This window comes from Armigeres subalbatus, unplaced genomic scaffold (genome assembly GCF_024139115.2).
Source record: "Armigeres subalbatus isolate Guangzhou_Male unplaced genomic scaffold, GZ_Asu_2 Contig66, whole genome shotgun sequence".
NCBI lineage: Eukaryota > Metazoa > Arthropoda > Insecta > Diptera > Culicidae > Armigeres > Armigeres subalbatus.
The window spans coordinates 85,340-103,325 of NW_026943435.1; the positions used below are offsets into that span (position 1 = coordinate 85,340).

General features: G+C 41.2%; 1 protein-coding gene across 1 annotated transcript; it reads left to right on the top strand.

The window, feature by feature from the left end:
- The first annotated feature begins 364 nt into the window (after positions 1-364).
- LOC134204548 (venom protease-like) lies at positions 365-13,079 on the top strand. Its single transcript, XM_062679359.1, has 4 exons — positions 365-610; positions 11,623-11,807; positions 11,869-12,005; positions 12,068-13,079. Exons 1-4 carry the CDS (start codon positions 508-510, stop codon positions 12,966-12,968), a joined length of 1,326 nt encoding a protein of 441 aa, XP_062535343.1. The 5' UTR covers positions 365-507; the 3' UTR covers positions 12,969-13,079.
- The last annotated feature ends 4,907 nt before the right edge of the window (positions 13,080-17,986 follow it).

Sequence of the window (17,986 nt, forward strand, 5' to 3'; positions counted from 1 at the left end):
GCTGGGGTGCTGATCGTAACACTTTCCTTAACCTTGGAACAATTGACACACTTTGCGCCGTTTGTTACTGTCGTGTTGTGGCCTTGGAATTGATCGAGGCAAATCTGCAAATCGCGCTCAGGCCCCGTCCCATAGTTCAATAACCTAATCATAAGTCTGCTGGCGTTAGACGGCGGCGTGTTAGGTTGTAATTTATTTTGACAAATTTGCCCCAATTTGCATTCGTTGCAGGAAGGACAATCCGATAGTGACATGGCGGGCGTTAACAACGCAATATGGGGCAAGGCGAGACAGGTGTGCCTGCCGATAAAGGCAACTCAGAGTAACGATCGCCTTTCGGTGGCATTTGGTCGAGCAGGTGCGCTGGGTGATGAAGATCGTGGCAACAATTATTAATTTTCGGTTTGGTGCGAATAGGGAAAGTACTGATGATGATCTCGGAATAGTTGTTAGATAGTGCTACGATTAGAAGGAAAATTTGTGGAGGTGTTGATAAATAAATGAAAAATGTCCCATAGGCGGATTGTTTGTGTGTGTTTTATCGTAGGAATATGTCTGCTGCAGTCGGTTATCGGATTGGTGAAAGATGAACTGGGGAATAAGAATTTGGGTAAGTTTTGGAATGTAGACTAATTATATGTGTAGCACCGTATTACCCACATTTGCTTTTTTTACGATAATAAATTCAATGAAACCCTCAAGAAAGCGATACATGATTTCAAGCTGAGAGATGACAAAATAATATTTAATAATCACAGGGTTTCATTGTCATAAAATATACTATAATAAAATATAATAAAAATACACGGTATCATTTTCATAAGAAATCACATAACATAAATTAACTCGTAAATGAACTACAGTGGTGAGGGATTCGAATGAAGCTTTTTTAACTTTATTATTGTAACTTTTTCCACGGGGTAATTACATCACCTACGATTGAAGTTGGTTTTTGACATACATTGATGTGTTAGCTATCTAAATTATTATTATTATCTTTTATCTATTAACGAGATTTTCGGCCCTAGGTCGGTTCATCTCCTAGCAGCTATCTTAATGATTTTTATCAACAAGCTAAACATGATCTAATATGATTTAATATTTACAAAGATAAGACACATCATATTTAGCATATGTATGGTAAAAAGACAAAAAAAAACCTTCACCAGCCCTTCCTTAGCCTAGTTATAAAATGCGCAGCTACCAAGCAAAGACAATGCTGACTGCTGAGGTGGTTAGGTTCAATTTCCGGTCCTACTTAAGGGATTTTCAGGTTAGGAACTTTCTCAGCTTCCATGGGCATAAGAGTATCATTGTGTTTGCCACACGATACATAGTAATACGAATGCAAAAATGGTTACTTCATTTATTTTTCATTTATGCAGACTAAGGCCGAAGTGGCCTGTGCGGTATATAAGAGTCTTCTCCATTCGGCTCGGTCCATGGCTACACGTCGCCAACCACGCAGTCTACGGAGGGTCCGCAAGTCATCTTCCACCTGATGCCCGCTGCGCACCTCGCCTTCTTGTGCCCGTCGGATCGTTGTCGAGAACCATTTTCACCGGGTTACTGTCCGACATTCTGGCTACGTGCCCGACCCACCGCAGTCGTCCGATTTTCGCGGTGTGAACGATGGATGGTTCTCCCAACAGCTGATGCAACTCGTGGTTCATTCGCCTCCTCCACGTACCGTCCGCCATCTGCACCCCACCATAGATGGTACGCAGCACTTTCCTTTCGAAAACTCCAAGTGCGCGTTGGTCCTCCACGAGCATCGTCCAGGTCTCGTGTCCGTAGAGAACTACCGGTCTAATGAGAGTTTTGTAGATTGTCAGTTTGGTACGGCGGCGAACTCTATTCGATCGGAGCGTCTTGCGGAGTCCAAAGTATATACGATTTTCAGCCACTATGCGTCTCCGAATTTCTCTGCTGGTATCATTTTCGGCAGTCACCAGTGAGCCCAAGTACACAAATTCTTCTACAACCTCGATTTCGTCACCACCGATGCAAACTCGCGGTGGGTGGATCACATTGTCTTCTCTTGAACCTCTTCCTATCATGTACTTTGTCTTCGTCGTGTTGATGACTAGTCCGATCCGCTTGGCTTGTCGATGAATAGATGATGTGTGGGCACGTTGTATTCGCGGCATTTCTGCAGTTCCTGGTGAATGGCTAACACCCGGTCTGTGGTGGAGCGTTCGCCCATAAAACCCGCCTGGTACTGCCCCACGAACTCCCTTGCAATTGGTGCTAGTCGACGGCCTAAAATTTGGGAGTGTACCTTGTAGGCGGCGTTCATCAATGTGATTGCGCGGTAGTTGCTACAATCCAGCTTATCGCCCTTTTTGTAGATGGGACACACGACACTCCTGCGGCAAAACTTGTAGCATTCAGTAATTTTGTATATAGTTTGTAAATAGATTTTGTAAATAAATTAGATTGTAAGTGTACAAATCTTTCAATCGCCAATAAACTTAGATATAATGTTCCCTTGACATAGGCAAGCGAGCATTAATCAAGCGTAAGCTCTCCAAGGTCGAGGCCATTTGTTTTCTGGATAAGGTGGGAAAGGGATAGCAGCGCGACTATCTTGTCAAGTTATCAATCGTGCCGATAAAGTCACGATAGTACACGAAGGGGTCGGGAAATGACGTCCTTCCGGTTGTGTCCAGGTACCACCTTCCTTAATCTGAGGATTCACAGACTCGATCATTTCGTCCGTGATTCTCCAAGGAGTTGGAAGTACGCGTTTGTTATTAGTGTTTCGTGTGTTACAAGTAGGATAATTTAAAGTGGCGTTAAATATAGTTAGTTAATAAATTATTTGTTCGTTCTTTAGTTGCTGTAGGCAAATCAAGTGTGCGTGTTATTCGTGTGCGGTTGTAGTAATTAAAGTGAAACAATCAGATAAAAATGTGCTCTAGATGTGCGAAACGGTGCTTGTGCTCATTATGTGATGTTCTGCCAGATTGGCTTTATATTTCACCCGCAGCGAATTCCGCGCACCCAAGCGCGCGCTTCATCCCCTACGGACGAAAGATTCCTGGCAGTCGCCAACCGGCCAGAAGCGGACGTTCCGTCACTATATCGGTCCGAGGAGGCCGGGGGACCTCTAAGTGGACGGAATCCACCAGCCGGTTCGTCAAGCTACCGGCAATTCAAGTGACCCCGCGTGCAAACCGCCATCGCGATTCATTAACACGCTTCATTGAGAAGCAATCGCCAAGCGTTGCCCTGGCAGGGGAGCATCGACCTGTAAGTCTATCATCTTTTTTTGTACGGAGTGCGGCGTCCAAGGAGGGCGCCGCGGAGGAATTTGTTGCCCAGTCGTAGACTGAAGGATGTGCCGCTAAAGCCATCGCGCTGTTTTTTTGTCGTGAGCTGCTACCCCGCCGACAAGTATCATCATCACGGACCGTCATCACGGACCGTGCACATGCATGCGTGAGCTAATTTGCCACCACCTAACCAGTTAATAGGGCACTGCACGGACTGCTTTGTCTCTTTCTCGCTGCAAAGAAATTAGAAAACAACAAGGCCAGTAAACGTCAAAATTTATGAGGAACGAAAGAGCGAGAGATGTTTCCGTGCAGTACCCTATAGGAGCACATACTAATAAGAGGGCTATCGACTGTTACCGATGACGTCCCCGACCATCGAAGGTGTCGTTGCCAATTGCTCTTTAAAGTGGACTTGGTAACAGGAGCGCAGAATGTGAAGGAGATGCGCGAAAGTTAGTTGTGACGTCACGTAATAGCGCAGAACGCACAGAGCACACACGAATAAAGTAGAAGCTAGGGAAGAGTAAACCGCACACAGCTAGGGAATAGTATGAACGAACACCAACACAAATAGAAACATATGCGACTGTCCCCCAATAAATCTAGGAACTTTTGACGTAGGACTTACGTCTTTCTTTACTATACTGGGTGGCATTTAGATATTTGGAAATCGAGAGCGTTACGCTGGAAGGGAAGATTTTGAACGTTACTCGCGCCTTTATCTTTCGATGGATTTTTAAGATTTATATATCAATCGACTCGGACACTCTCCACCATTTTGCATATTTCATTGAAACTTAAGATTATTAACGATAAGCTACTGAAAATTTCAATTCTTGTCAAAGCCAGTAAAAATTTCATATGTAACCAATCCTGTGCATTCCTAACACGGACATCAGAATGCGGTATGCCACGGGCCTTCGGGTCTACCGGAAGATTTTCTTTGTGTATAAAATAAGCAGTGCCTGCCGTGTGAGAGTCATTACCATTTGTGACAGCAGCGCGTACTGACGTGCTTTTTGCTCGCGCATTTTTCGTTTCGTTCGTTTGTTCGCTGTGTTTACCTACACAACGACAGCATGCAGTCACCAGCGGTAGAACTGCCGGTGGGTCTGCTAATATGCATGAAAGAAGTGGGCGCATTTTTTGTCATTCTGTCCTTGATGATTGTCGGATGCAGTGGTGTCGGTTGCGATGGATGCAATCGACCATCGCATCGCATTGCTCGGAGTTCACAGCTACAGGCCGATGATGGCCGAGGCAGCGGTGGTGGATGAAGAAGAATAAAATTAGAGAGATTTGGTCTGCTCATCCAGGTGATTGGTTCATAATCCACATGATCCCGGGATGGATACGAGTCAAGTCGTATGACTGACCATATGTTAAGTTGTGCTTGGTACTAAACGACACGTACATTAAAACATGGTTTTGATTCCCCAGCAAACAAAAATCAACTACACTGATGAAAATAAAAATTTGATTAAAAAAGTTACTTTCATTTATTGTAGAAGACATTAACAATTAAGATGCACAATCAGCAATAGTGTCAATATCCATTTTAGATTAGAAAATTTCGCTGTATTACATGTAAATGTTTTAAAAAAGTCCGCAAAAAAATAATTTCCAGAAGAATATTCAAATAAACCTTATATTATTCTTTGTTTTTCATTTTCTGAGAAATAGTTTTAGTAAATTTGACGTAGTTTGGAAACAAAACATTAAATAATTTTTCGTTGACGTATTAGTAGTACATACCTCCTCTATTTTAGTAGGGTTACTGCTCCTTGACTTGTTTGTTATTGTTGTGATTTTTTTCAGCAGTAAGCATGTTAGCAAAAAGAAGCAACGAAATTGGTGCTGTATTTCTTTGTTTGGAAAACGGGACAGTTCCCCTAAAATAGCACATTTTGCCTCCGCTTAACTCTTAAGCGATGCTTACCCATACGCTTAAATCTAGTTTAGCGCCTAAGCGGAGCTAAAGAAATTGGCCCTAAGTCTGAAAATTTAATAAATAGAATTTTTAAACTTCAAATCATCAATAAGAAATCTATCCAGTATTTTGCGCTCCATAATGGCGGCCTAGTGAGTTCCGAAGAGTACCTTTTTGACATTCAAGAGGTAGAAAATATTTACATATTTTAATCAATGTAGGCCTCGACTCAATGAAAAACATTGGCACTCATCAGGATTCAACCAACAAACAAACGTCATCAGGATTCAACAAAGTATTTTCCTAAAGATGGTATGGTTTTTTGGTTTCCTTTTCTACAATTTTTTTTCCTACAAATACTATCTGTTAGTTAAGAAAAAAAATTCAAGCTCCTTTTGCATCGACATTTTGAAACAGCGTACAATTTTTAAGTTTTTTTTGCTTCAGCATCTTTTTCTTTATAAATGAGGTACAAACATTTCTATAAGTAGTAATGGTAGAGTCTGGCGCCCACTAGTTGAGATTAGAACATGCTGATAAAATTAGGAAGGCATGATAACATTCTCATAGCTGCTTATAAAATTGACTGGCTTAGTTCAGAGTAGAGCATTTTCCTAGCGTTTTCTACTGACTTCGGTTGCGAAAAATATATGTTTTGTGGATTCCATCTTGGGTGCCAGTATAAATGAATGATGCACAGATACTCATTATTCATTATTATAGAAATTTTATCGAAGTGTTACACTTTTCAAAAGAAAATAAATAAAAATATTTAGAAAAAATGTATTCGCGAAAACCAATAAAATCGAAGGGTAATGATTGACGTTTGTTTTTAGTAACCTGGTGAGTGCCAATGTTTTGCAATGAATCAAGGCCTACATTGATTGAAACATGTAAATATTTTCTACCTCTTGAATGTCAAGAGGTACTCACTGGGCCGCCATTATCGAGCGCAAAATACTGGATAAATGCGCTACATTTGCTTGGGTAAATAAGGGGTTAATAGTTAGCAACCAAGCAATTCTAATTATGTATTGAATTATTAGTTTTATTTCCAGAAGTTTTGAATAAACAAATCTATATACCGTCAACTGGGGGGAAGATGATCATTTTTAGGACAAAACATGCAATAACAATGTGTGTTTACATTTTAAATCGAAACAAATATTTTCAAAACATGTACTGCTATACGTTGCAATAATCAACAACTTTAGTTTTCTGAAATGCATTCGCATTTATCAAAATAAATTAAATTATCACACATTTTTTGAGTAATCTGGTTTGGGGTGAAGTTGATCAAAACAGCTCTACTAAAATCATTATGACCTAGTTGTCAAAATACACTAGGTTATTTGTATGAATGTTGAATTTACTACGTAAAGAAGTCTACGAAGTCAATATTTGAAACGAAAATAGCGTCATTTATGACTATCTCTCTCTTTCTTCCACAAATTACATTTTCATGATTATAATCGGAAAACTCGGATTTCTACCTAGCGGTAATATTACATGAACGGAGAATATTGTTGACTACCGTTTCATAAAAAAATTTGGCACTTTTAACTGACACATCAAATGATCATCTTCACCTCAATGATTATCTTCCCCCCAGTTGACGGTAATAAAAATTAAATGGTCTGTGCTCGTATCCGCATAACTCGAAAACGCCTGGATAGATTTATTCCATTTCTTCAGGAGATATGTTCGTTATCGTTTCCGACGGGTTTATATGATATTTCCTCATGCGAAAATCTTGAGTAGGGTTGAGTAAATCGTGGAAAACTAAAATCAAGATTCGTATGGATATTTCGCATGGGCAGTTCTCAATGCGTATTTTCGCCTACTATGCAGGACAACGTCTGCCGTTGCCCTAGTTGCCCTAGTTGCTAATAATTCTACACAGCATGGAAGTTGTCGTTTCCAATATCAATACCTATATTCAAACTACATAGATCCAAAAGTTAAATGTAAATACGTTACGTCTATACAAGTCCTACGTCTACTCGCGGTTATGTTGAAAACATTACCCATTGCTCGTTTTTTCAAATGGGCCTAATTGATTCTGACCTTGATTTTTGGAACGGCGATTGTGCTCTTCATTCAAACTATTTCAGTGAACTTATGTGCCCAACAGGAAAAATAGATTCCGATCTATCTGGTAGTAACGTCAGTTGTACCAAATATGCAGAATTAAGAGAGAATCAACCGTTTAAAATTTCAAGGTCAAATGCAGTTACGCCTATTTGAAAAAAGTTCCTAGAAATATGTGTCCCTATTAGAAGTAAGGAAATAAATGTTCATTAATGTTTTCCATGTCGCTTAATAAACAGTCTTTACCTAGCAAATTTGTTCATTAATTGTATTTTTCGTTACAACGCGTCATCATAGTTGCGAGTCTCGTCTTCTGTGTTTCTTTGCGAGTTTGACTGGGTATTAGGGTGGTTCAAAAAATCGATTCTGCTCCACAGTGCTCATCTGATTCTTTACCACTAATTATTAGGGCGATTAGTCAACATGCGATTTTCGTTGGGTGAAAGCTGTTGAGTATTCCTTTAAGCTATGTAGGTTTTCTTTTAACCTGCGCTTAATAAGGAAGCGTCATTAACAGTATATTGAACAAATAAATTTCCCCATACTAGTAGAAGAGCAGGCGAGCGGAGAGAGTCTGCCGATGATGATAGGCGCACTCACGCTTAGAGTGTATTAGGTGTGGTGCGCTCTCACCGTCTCTCTGAGTGGCTTCGTGGCTGTAAAGCATGCTGCGATAATTAGGTGATACCGTTTGGCAAGAATTAGCTCGTAGCCAGTTGGAACGATCTGTAAATCCTATCTGGGAAATTAATGGACTCGCCCTTTGGGAGTCTCATCCGGGCAATTTAACTTGGGCCGTGGTCTCCCTTGTGGAGTGGCGCTCAAGCCACGTGCTTTTAAGGACGGATCGCTCCTTGCCGGCTACAAACTTCCTCCTCCCGAATCTTGGTAATTACCCAGTGCAGCGCTCTAGCCAGTGCCTCACCACCGTGTTTAAATAGCTCTCCTAGTAGTTGGTCAACCCCAGGGGCTTTGTTGTTCTTCAGCCGTCCAATCTCCTCCTGGATTTCTTGGAGATCCGGAGCCGGTAAAATTTTGTCCTGCGCGCGCTCCCCCAGGTCCATCATCATACCACCATCTTCGTCTGCCACATCGCCATTCAGGTGCTCTTCGTAGTGCTGCCGCCACCTTTGAATCACCTCACGCTCGTTCGTAAGAAGGTTCCCGTTTATGTCCTTACATATATCAGGCTGTGGCACGTGGCCCTTACGTGAACGGTTCAACTTCTCATAGAACTTTCGTGCGTTATTAACGCGGTACAGTTGCTCCGCAGGCATACTGCATCGAGGTAGTGGTTGGATTCAATATTCGCGCTGCGGTAAGTGAGGACGTACGTGATGTCGGAGAAGAAGTGGTCGATTTGGTTTTCCGTCTCTTGGTTAGGTGATCTCCATGTGGCCTTGTAGATATTTTTGCGGGGAACGAAGGTGCTTCGGACTACCATTCCGCGGGAGGCTGCGAAGTTTATGCATCGTTGGCCGTTGTCATTCGATACGGTGTGCAGACTATCCGGTCCGATGACCGGTCTATACATTTCCTCCCTTCCTACCTGTGCGTTCATGTCGCCGATGACGATTTTGACATCCCGCAGTGGGCATCCATCGTATGTCTGCTCCAGCTGTGCGTAGAACGCTTCTTTCTCGTCGTCGGGTCTCCCTTCGTGTGGGAAGTGCACGTTGATGATGCTATAGTTGAAGAAACGGCCTTTAATCCTCAGCTTGCACATCCTTGTGTTGATTGGCTGCCACCCAATCACGCGTTGGCGCATCTTACCCAGCACTATGAAGCCGGTTCGTTGGTGGTGCCACAACTTTGGTAGAAGGTAGCCGCTCGATGCCCGCTTTTCCACACTTTCTGTTTTCCACACTAAATAGCGGGACCTTATCATGGTGGTCTTGAGAAAACAAAACAACAATTGTATCGAAACCGATACTGCATTGCTTCTCAATAGCACTGGAGTAATTCGACATGCACGATGCACTTAAACACTAAGGATACGGTTAACGCTACAATAGATCTAATAATTGGTCGCAATGGCACACCCGTACAGGAAAAAATGGGTTTTACTTTTTCCCAAGATTGAACTTTCAACCGGTACTAGGTAAATCTGTCTACCGGTTCCAATCGGTTCATATACGGTCCAGGAAGTACAAAACTACCATAGAATGCCATAAGTTTTGAAATCATGAAGTTTGCTGTGCTGCATGATCGTATTAGCCCATTTCCGTGAAGTGACCCCGTAACAGGTTCCAGCGGAACGTCCGGAATCTGGAATACAGGCCATATTTTGTGCTGATCAAATTTCTGATCATATTTGGTATAGTTTATGTGCCGTTTCCAATCAAAATATCTAAAATAATCATATCCGAAGTATGCGTTCTGAGAAATGGTCAAAAGCTAACTTCTTCTTCTTCTTATTGGCATTACAGCCCCACACTGGGACAGAGCCGCCTCGCAGCTTAGTAATCATTAAGCACTTCCACAGTTATTAACTGAGATGTTTCTAAGCCAAGTTACCATTTTTGCATTCGTATATCATGAGCCTAACACAATGATACTTTTATGCCCAGGGAAGTCGAGACAATTTCATATCCGAAAATTGCCTAGACCGGCACCGAGAATCGAACCCAGCCACCCTTAGCATGGTCTTGCTTTGTAGTCACGCGTCTTACCGCACGGTTAAGGAGGGCCCCATGGTCAAAGGCCAACACCCATTTTAAATCCGGCATAATTCCGAAACCAAGTGACCAATCCTAGAAACCCATAAAACTTATAAAACTTCCACTTCTTTTGGCGAATTTTCGAAAAAAAAAGTTGAAAAGACAAAAAAGTTACAGCCAAAAAGATTTTTATTTTTGTTTTCAAAAAGGGGATTTGTAACAGAAGGGTTAATAACTTTTTTAATTTCATTCAGCGGTGCAGTCGAAATTTTTTGATGTATATAAAATTTAGTGTTCCATAATAGTAGTTTGTGCAACAAGTTGCAAAAAGATGATTTTTTCAGCACGAGTTGTACGTTTATCCAACGAGGCTTGCCGAGTTGGATAAATACTACGAGTGCTGAAAAAATCGAATTTTGCAACGAGTTGCACACGCTATTTTTTGCAATGACAAAAAATTGACTTAAATTTGATAAATCTGTACCAAAATTGTACAGTCTAATTTACTTCACATGATCATTCTTGCCAATAAATTATGTTGCTGCAGAGAACGATCAGATCTCATGTTACCGTGCCACATTGCATAGTTCGATAAGCCGTGAAGCGATAGATGTACTTGACTTTGGAAATTTTTGATGGCATGTCCACTAAACTATTTAATTTATTACGGGGCGCATAGAATACATTATTTGAGCACTTACCGAAGCTAATTCAGCAAAATGTAGTCATGTAACTACTGTTCTGATGTTGATTTTTCATTATAGCACCCAAATGAGTGCTATAATGAATATTATGCAACCCATTTGAGTTGCATAATGTTCATTAAAGCACCCATTTCGTTGGTATGGAAAAGTAGGCCGTTTTATCACTCAAAGACGAACTGTAAACCAGATATTATGATCAGGAATGGCAAAAATTTTTTTTCGAAATTCCTTTTCATTTAGTTATAACAAGAGTTATGCACTATTTATTGCAAGCGATTTAACTTCTTATCTAATTAATTTTTATATTTTCAATAATTAACTTTTAATTTCAATAAAATTTTAATTTAACGATTTTTTTTTAATTTAACAAACGAAACGAAATCAAAATAATCAGAATTCACCATGCCCTAATTTCGTGAAATTCCACGGAAATTCGTTTCAAATCACTTCTAACGATTTTTTAAAATATCCTTATTGTATACTTGCTTTAGTTACTACTACTAGTTACTAGTTACCTACATATCATAAGAAAGGAAAATTTGAATTGCAACCTTGGAACAAAACTTTTTTTATTAAAAATTCCGGTTTGGTTGTAAATTTTGACAAGACTATTCCTAATCTTGTTTTCTACAAACCCATAGAAAGTAACGAAAGGTCTATTTATTCAAATTATTAAAACTTGTTTATTCGATAAAATCGACATAATTAAATGTAAGCATTTCTAAAATCTCGTGTAAATACCTATCCTTATTTCACACAATTGTGTAACTTTTTGGTCAAACCAAAACCATCGTCAAATGTAGTAATTTTTAGATTTATTATGGCCCAACGTCTTAGCCTGCATAATCGAAGTTTTTCACTATGCTATTGACATACTCAAACTGATGTAAAAAAAATCCGACATCTAATTTTCCAGTTTTAATTTTTGTATTATTTTTCATTTATATCTCATCCAGCAATTGACGATCACGAGATAAATCACATTGGCGAGAGTAATGATTCCAGAACTAGTAATGCAGATCGACCCTCGCAGCGACGAAAACCATTCCGAGTGGTACAAGCCGATCGTGAGAAGAAGCATTTAGATCTGAACCTCTTACGAAAGAAGCGATTTATTGGAAATGTTCTGAATCCGTTTCCGGTGAGCTAATTATTGGGCATTTGAACAAATTGAGATAAATAATTCAAAACCATATTTGCAGAAAAATAAAGCTTATCAGGAGTGCACTACTGCATCGGGAGCGAAAGGGCACTGCAAGCGCTATCAACACTGTAAAATCGTAGATTCAAAGGACAATTTATGGAAAATGTTGGGACAACTGTGCGTTATTGAAAATATGTAAGTCTTCTCGAAATACCATTATCGAAAAAAAACCTTTCAATGTATAAATATTTTCAAAGGTCCATCGGGATATGCTGCCCGGAAAACACAGGTGATGGAGTGGGTCCGGAATTTTCCGTTCGTCTACCATCGCAAGCGGACGATTATGACCAAGTAGATGGCTTGGACGGTGACAACACCATCACCGGTAAAGACAGCCGTGATCGACAGGAGGAACGAGGTTGTGGCATATCGACTAAGCAGCTATCGAAGATAGCTGGGGGGGTACCGGCGGATCCTGGAGAGTGGCCATGGATGGCGGCACTTATTCCGAACAATGGACAGCAGCAGTTTTGTGGTGGAGTACTGATTACTGACAGACACGTCTTGACGGCTGCGCATTGCGTATTGAATCTTAAGATTCATCAGTTCCTGGTGCGATTGGGCGAATACGACTTCACGCAGTACAATGAAACTAGGTCGAGAGACTTTCGGGTGACGGAGATTCGAAGTCATGTTGATTTCGATCCGGTCAGTTACGAGAATGATATTGCGCTGTTGAAGCTATTCCGGCCATCATACTTCAACTCGTACATTTGGCCCATTTGCATGCCTCCGTTGGACGATTCTTGGAATGGTTATCGTGGAGTGGTTGTAGGCTGGGGAACTCAATTTTTCGGTGGACCACATTCCAAGATACTGATGGAGGTTACGCTTCCAATTTGGTCCAACAGAGACTGTCAGGATGTTTATGTCAATAGGATCTTTGAAACGAGTATTTGCGCTGGTGACTACAGTGGTGGTAAGGATTCATGCCAGGGTGACAGTGGGGGCCCTTTGATGCTACAGCTGCCCAACAACCGTTGGGTGTCGGTCGGAATCGTCTCTTGGGGCATTCGGTGCGGCGAGGCAAATCATCCTGGAATCTACACCCGAGTTAGTTCGTATGTTCGATGGATTATTGAGAATGCTGTGTTTTGAGATGTTTTAAAATAGAATTGCTTTGTAATAGTCAAACTTTTACTCTTTGAAATGCATTTATTTTCTGTTCGTGTTTAGAACCAATAAAGAAATATAGATTCCAGTAAACAACCAGCATTCGTAATCTGAAGCAATTAATCGCTTTGAACGTATGTATTTGTTCTAGAAGATAGTTTACAACCATGAACCAAAACAGAAGTGCATCACGTCCAATCAAACCTCCTAGCGATTGACATCTTAATTGGTTTACATATAGATTCTATAGTTTTCGTTTAGTTTCGGATTTCTTAACTTCTTCGGTTTGAGCTGCCAATAGGATTGTAAATTGGTAGCACAGATTATCACGATAAGAACTTCCTAAGACATGGATGATTTTCTATAGATGAGCTCGCCTAGGGTTGCAAGTCTCTCAAATAAAGACAACCAATCAATCAGGTATGCCCGGAAGGTTTAAATATAAGCACTTTACCAAATAGGTATAAATGCTTCTGACAATAAGTGACGTGAATCCATAGTTTTCTGAATTCAATCAAGACTTGAGAAGTTGAAATGTAGATCCCTGGATGTTCAATAATCAATCAAACTTTGCACACGAGCTATCAAATAAACCCATTATCTTGCCTTCATTAAGACCATAATAACTTCTTCCGTTTTAATCTATCTATGCACATAAATCTGTCCATTGTGAATGCCAACCTCGCCACCTGACAGTTAATCTATTCTGCACTTGGCACTTGCGTGACAGCCTCGGATGTTGCTGTCCTTTAGCCTGTCGCGTGGCATTCATCGTGTCTTGTTTTCTCCCCCAACATGATGGCTCAAACAAATGCATTCCGATGAGCCCGGAGCCAGAGGAAATCTATCCAACCAGAGGCAAAACTGTATCAATGCACGAAGCCCATACATCACTCAACGAAGCAACTATGTTTCGTTTCCCGAAAGGAACACATTCAATTTGCTTCACAGGGCCAAAACGCGGGAACTTCCGTTAACCACTGCATACCGCCCTGAAAAAGGCAATAGATCTTGCCCCCTTCGTGTGCTCAGTATCAATAGATTGGAAAAGGCAATCTAGCCGTGTACAGAGGTGTAAATTTCCCTTCCGTGTTTTTCGAACGATTTTATTCAGCGACCCCCACTCCGCCGTGTTGCAAGACAAAGGACCGGGTGTCAATGCAATAATGAATTTTATTTACACCGACATGAACTTGAATCGAAAAATGGGAACCTTTGCCAGGAAAGTGTCTTTTGAGTTATTGTTGGATACTTGCAGCTGTCTGTCGATTGTTTGGTTCGTTCGTTTTCCATCATTGGGGGAGGAAATGCGGGTTTGAAACCACTGTTAAGTGTTTTGTTATAGGTGCCAAGTAGCTGTTGGTTGGTGGAAATCGAAAGAGCAAAAGTTTTGGCGCTTGATTGAAATGGTAAACTGTTTTGCAGCCTTAACCTTGAATACCTACGGTGACGCACCGTTAGGAGAGTCTGTAGCGGGGGGAGGAAACTGTTTCGTTTGCGAACCCCCACAACGTTGTAAATTGTTTGGCGTTTTGGACATCTTGGCGCAGTATGTTGTTTGGGATAAAGGTTGTTCGTTGGAATTGTAGTTTTTATGATGCATTCCAATTCGACATTGTTTTACGGCTTGCATATGTTTACCAGATCATGCTAAAGGTGACTGTGTCCGTTTACCAGTTAGGTGAAGGGAATTTTCTTATACAACATTTTATATGCAAAAGATGCGATGCTCGCAGATGATTATTGTGTCTACCTACAAGGCAGCAATCTGGGTGTATTGATATTTACGCTGTTCTTCATCGATTCTACATTGCAGAATACCTTTGCTGAATGGCGTAAATTGAACAAACTTGTAGTTAGCGTTGCGAAATACCTATGTGATGATTACGTTTCATAGATTGAGAACTCCTATCACGTTCAAATACTGCATTGACGGAAATGTCCTTGAGCGTCAGGAATAACGCTCATATATTCTAGATGCAGAGCTTATTTTCAATCAGCAAATTTCTTAGGTTATATCGGAAGCTATATGTCAATTGGGATTCAACATGAAAATGTCCCTTGATTACCCCGATCTTCATTGCCTTAAATCACTTCATTGTGCATTGGTATGACAAATACTGGAAAATTTACTATCTACGCGTTCTTCGAAGATTCATCCAATTGCGCTAAGCCTAAAAGATCTACCGTGGAGAGATTCCTTAAATCTCTTTCCGTACGTGGAGCGTTGTCGGTTCCTGGGACTTGATACGCTGCTGCGAAGCCGAAAGATTCAGCAAGCTTCACTAGTTGCTAAAATATTGAAAGGTGAGACTGATGCTTCTGATTTTCTGTCTCACATCGAGCATCAGGCACCATTATTGGTAGACAGCTCAGACTCAGACTCAGACAGTCACAGCTGCGATCTTCGTCCAAAATACCTCCCTTACCCTATACGGTTTCCTCGGAGCGCTTACATCGTGTGTGCGATTCTTTTATCTCGTAGATGACCTCTTTGATGTTGGGAAAAACTGTAGATCAGTAGGGTAGGAAGGTCCGGTAGACTAAATTAGTTATCTAAGACATTCATGTACACTGTTGTCAGCAAATCTCTATATATAAAAATGAGTTTGCATTTCTTTTGAGGCAAAATAACTCATAAACGCATGGACCAATTGCAAGATTTCCTCACTAATCGATTAGTCTTAAGATCAGTGTTTATATACGCAAAAGGTTTGCAAATTTGACGGGGAAAGTTGAAATGTTTATTAAATGCAATAATAGGGTGAGTTGAGAGAAAACCCAATGCGATCGCACAAAAAATGATTTAGAAAGCGGCGCAGCGAAAAACTCAACAATTGACAGTTAGATTGCAAAATAATTTACGGGCCAAATATAAATTTTTGCAGCAAAATAATCAATTGAAACAAGTGACTATTGCGAAATACATTTTTCAAAGAAATTATTGGAGGCCTCACATTTTTGCCTTTCTCGTACAACAAAGTTGTACCGAAAAGCTATTATTTCACTCTAAAATCGAACTCGCAACAAGTTGCATTCGACAGGAGAAAAAGCCTTGTTAATCACTATTGAATTTGATAACGATCGACCATTCCGTTTAAACGTTATTAAGAAAATGGACTCGAACTATATAAGCGTTATATAAGGTTGGTGTCTTGGTTAAATGCGAGAAAGGCAGTATCACCACTCGGTGAATTAAGTTGGGTTTTTCTTATTTTTAGAGGAGATTCATTTCAATTCATTTATTTAGTTTACATCTAAACAGATAACACTGAATCAATAATTTTACCCCACAATACACTGTTCGAAGCGTCATCTCTCCATCCTTGAATGCGCCCCATGCTCGCCATGTCGTTTTGTACCAGGTCAACCCACCATGCTCGCTGCGCTCCACGCATCTCGTACCTGCCGAATCGGAAGCGAACACCATCTTTGTAGGGCATTCTCGCAACATACCTTACCCATCGTACCCTTTCGGCTTTGGCTACCTTCTGGATACTGGGTTCGCCGTAGAGCTGGGCGAGCTCGTGGTTCATTCTTCGCCGCCACACACCGCCAAAAATGGTCCCAAGCACCCGTCTCTCGAATACTTCGAGTGCTTTTCGAGCATTGTCCATGTTTCATGTCCGTAGAGGACTACCGGTCTTATCAGCGTTTTGTACATGACACATTTGGTGCGGTGGTGAATCTTTTTTGACCGCAGTTTCTTCTGGACCCCGTAGTAGGTTATAACCGTACACTTTTACCGAGTTTAATCGACGACTTTAGCGCCACTCTCAATGAGACCGGTCAACGAGACCGGACCGCCGGTCACGTTTTAATTGCCCGACCTTTTGAGACTGTTTGGCTCAGGGGAAACCTTAGAACGGTTGTTATGCGAAATTGGCAAAATCTCTCAAACGCAAGCTAAATCTCCTCCCATTCATTCACTGCAAGATCTTAGGGACCGCAAAAAGTATCTACTCAACCAAGCAAATAACGTGTTTAGCTCCCGAAATTAGTGAGTCGTACATTCAAGAAATTGACGTTAAACGTAATTAGACTAATCACAATCACTTCATTTCTAGAACGTTTTATTCGTGCTGGACGTTCTCTACGGGAATGGAAAAACAAGAGCAAACATGGCCATGTACTTAGCTTTAAACGTACTTGCGCAGGTTTTTTGATGACCGATGGGGCCTGATGAACTTCGACGTATCCGCTGGCTCTTGGAAACCTCGTTGATGACGGTGATGCTATGGCTGTCACCGAGATGTCCACACTGCGTTTTGGCGCGCAGCGACAAGATGACCCGCGTGTGTGTAATGGCCGAACTAGAGATGCGGAGGCAGTGGCGGCTGGAACGGAAGCTTCCGTTTTGTTCCGCGAGAGCAATGGCGGCGTAAAAATGCCGATTACGTCCCGGGGGCGATCCACACTTACGGATAGAGGCACACATACCCAAAGCGACCCACCTTCGCGTACCTTTCCGTTCAACCGAGCGGGAATCGGTACAACCTCTATCTTTCGGTTTCGATCGGGTTCGCTGCGTGCAATGGACGACACGCGAGGTCCAGAGGTCCTTCGTAGCTTAGTTGGTTAAAGCACCAGTCTAGCGTACTGTAGGGTCATGGGCTCGAGTCCCATCGAAGGGAAAGTGGTTACCTCCAATACATTTTCCAAATCAATATCTTCCACATAACGTACATACTCACATATGAGTTTTCATAACATTGTAAATTAACGTAAATTAATTTAGTTTTGAAGAAGGATAACAATTTTTCGCACCATCGCTTGTGTCGGAGTTCATCGCTTTGTATTTTTTTCGGATGAAGTGGATGGTGGAGAAATCTGTTGACGCGTGAGTGACTGAGAAATCCGAACCCTGATATGCATTCATCTGATGATATGCATCACCACTCACCAGCTAGTTTTAACGCTTGTTGGTTAACATACGGAAGCGGTATGATTTGAAATTATTTTTTCTTCCGATTCGCTTATTGAAGGCGCGTTTGTTCTATACA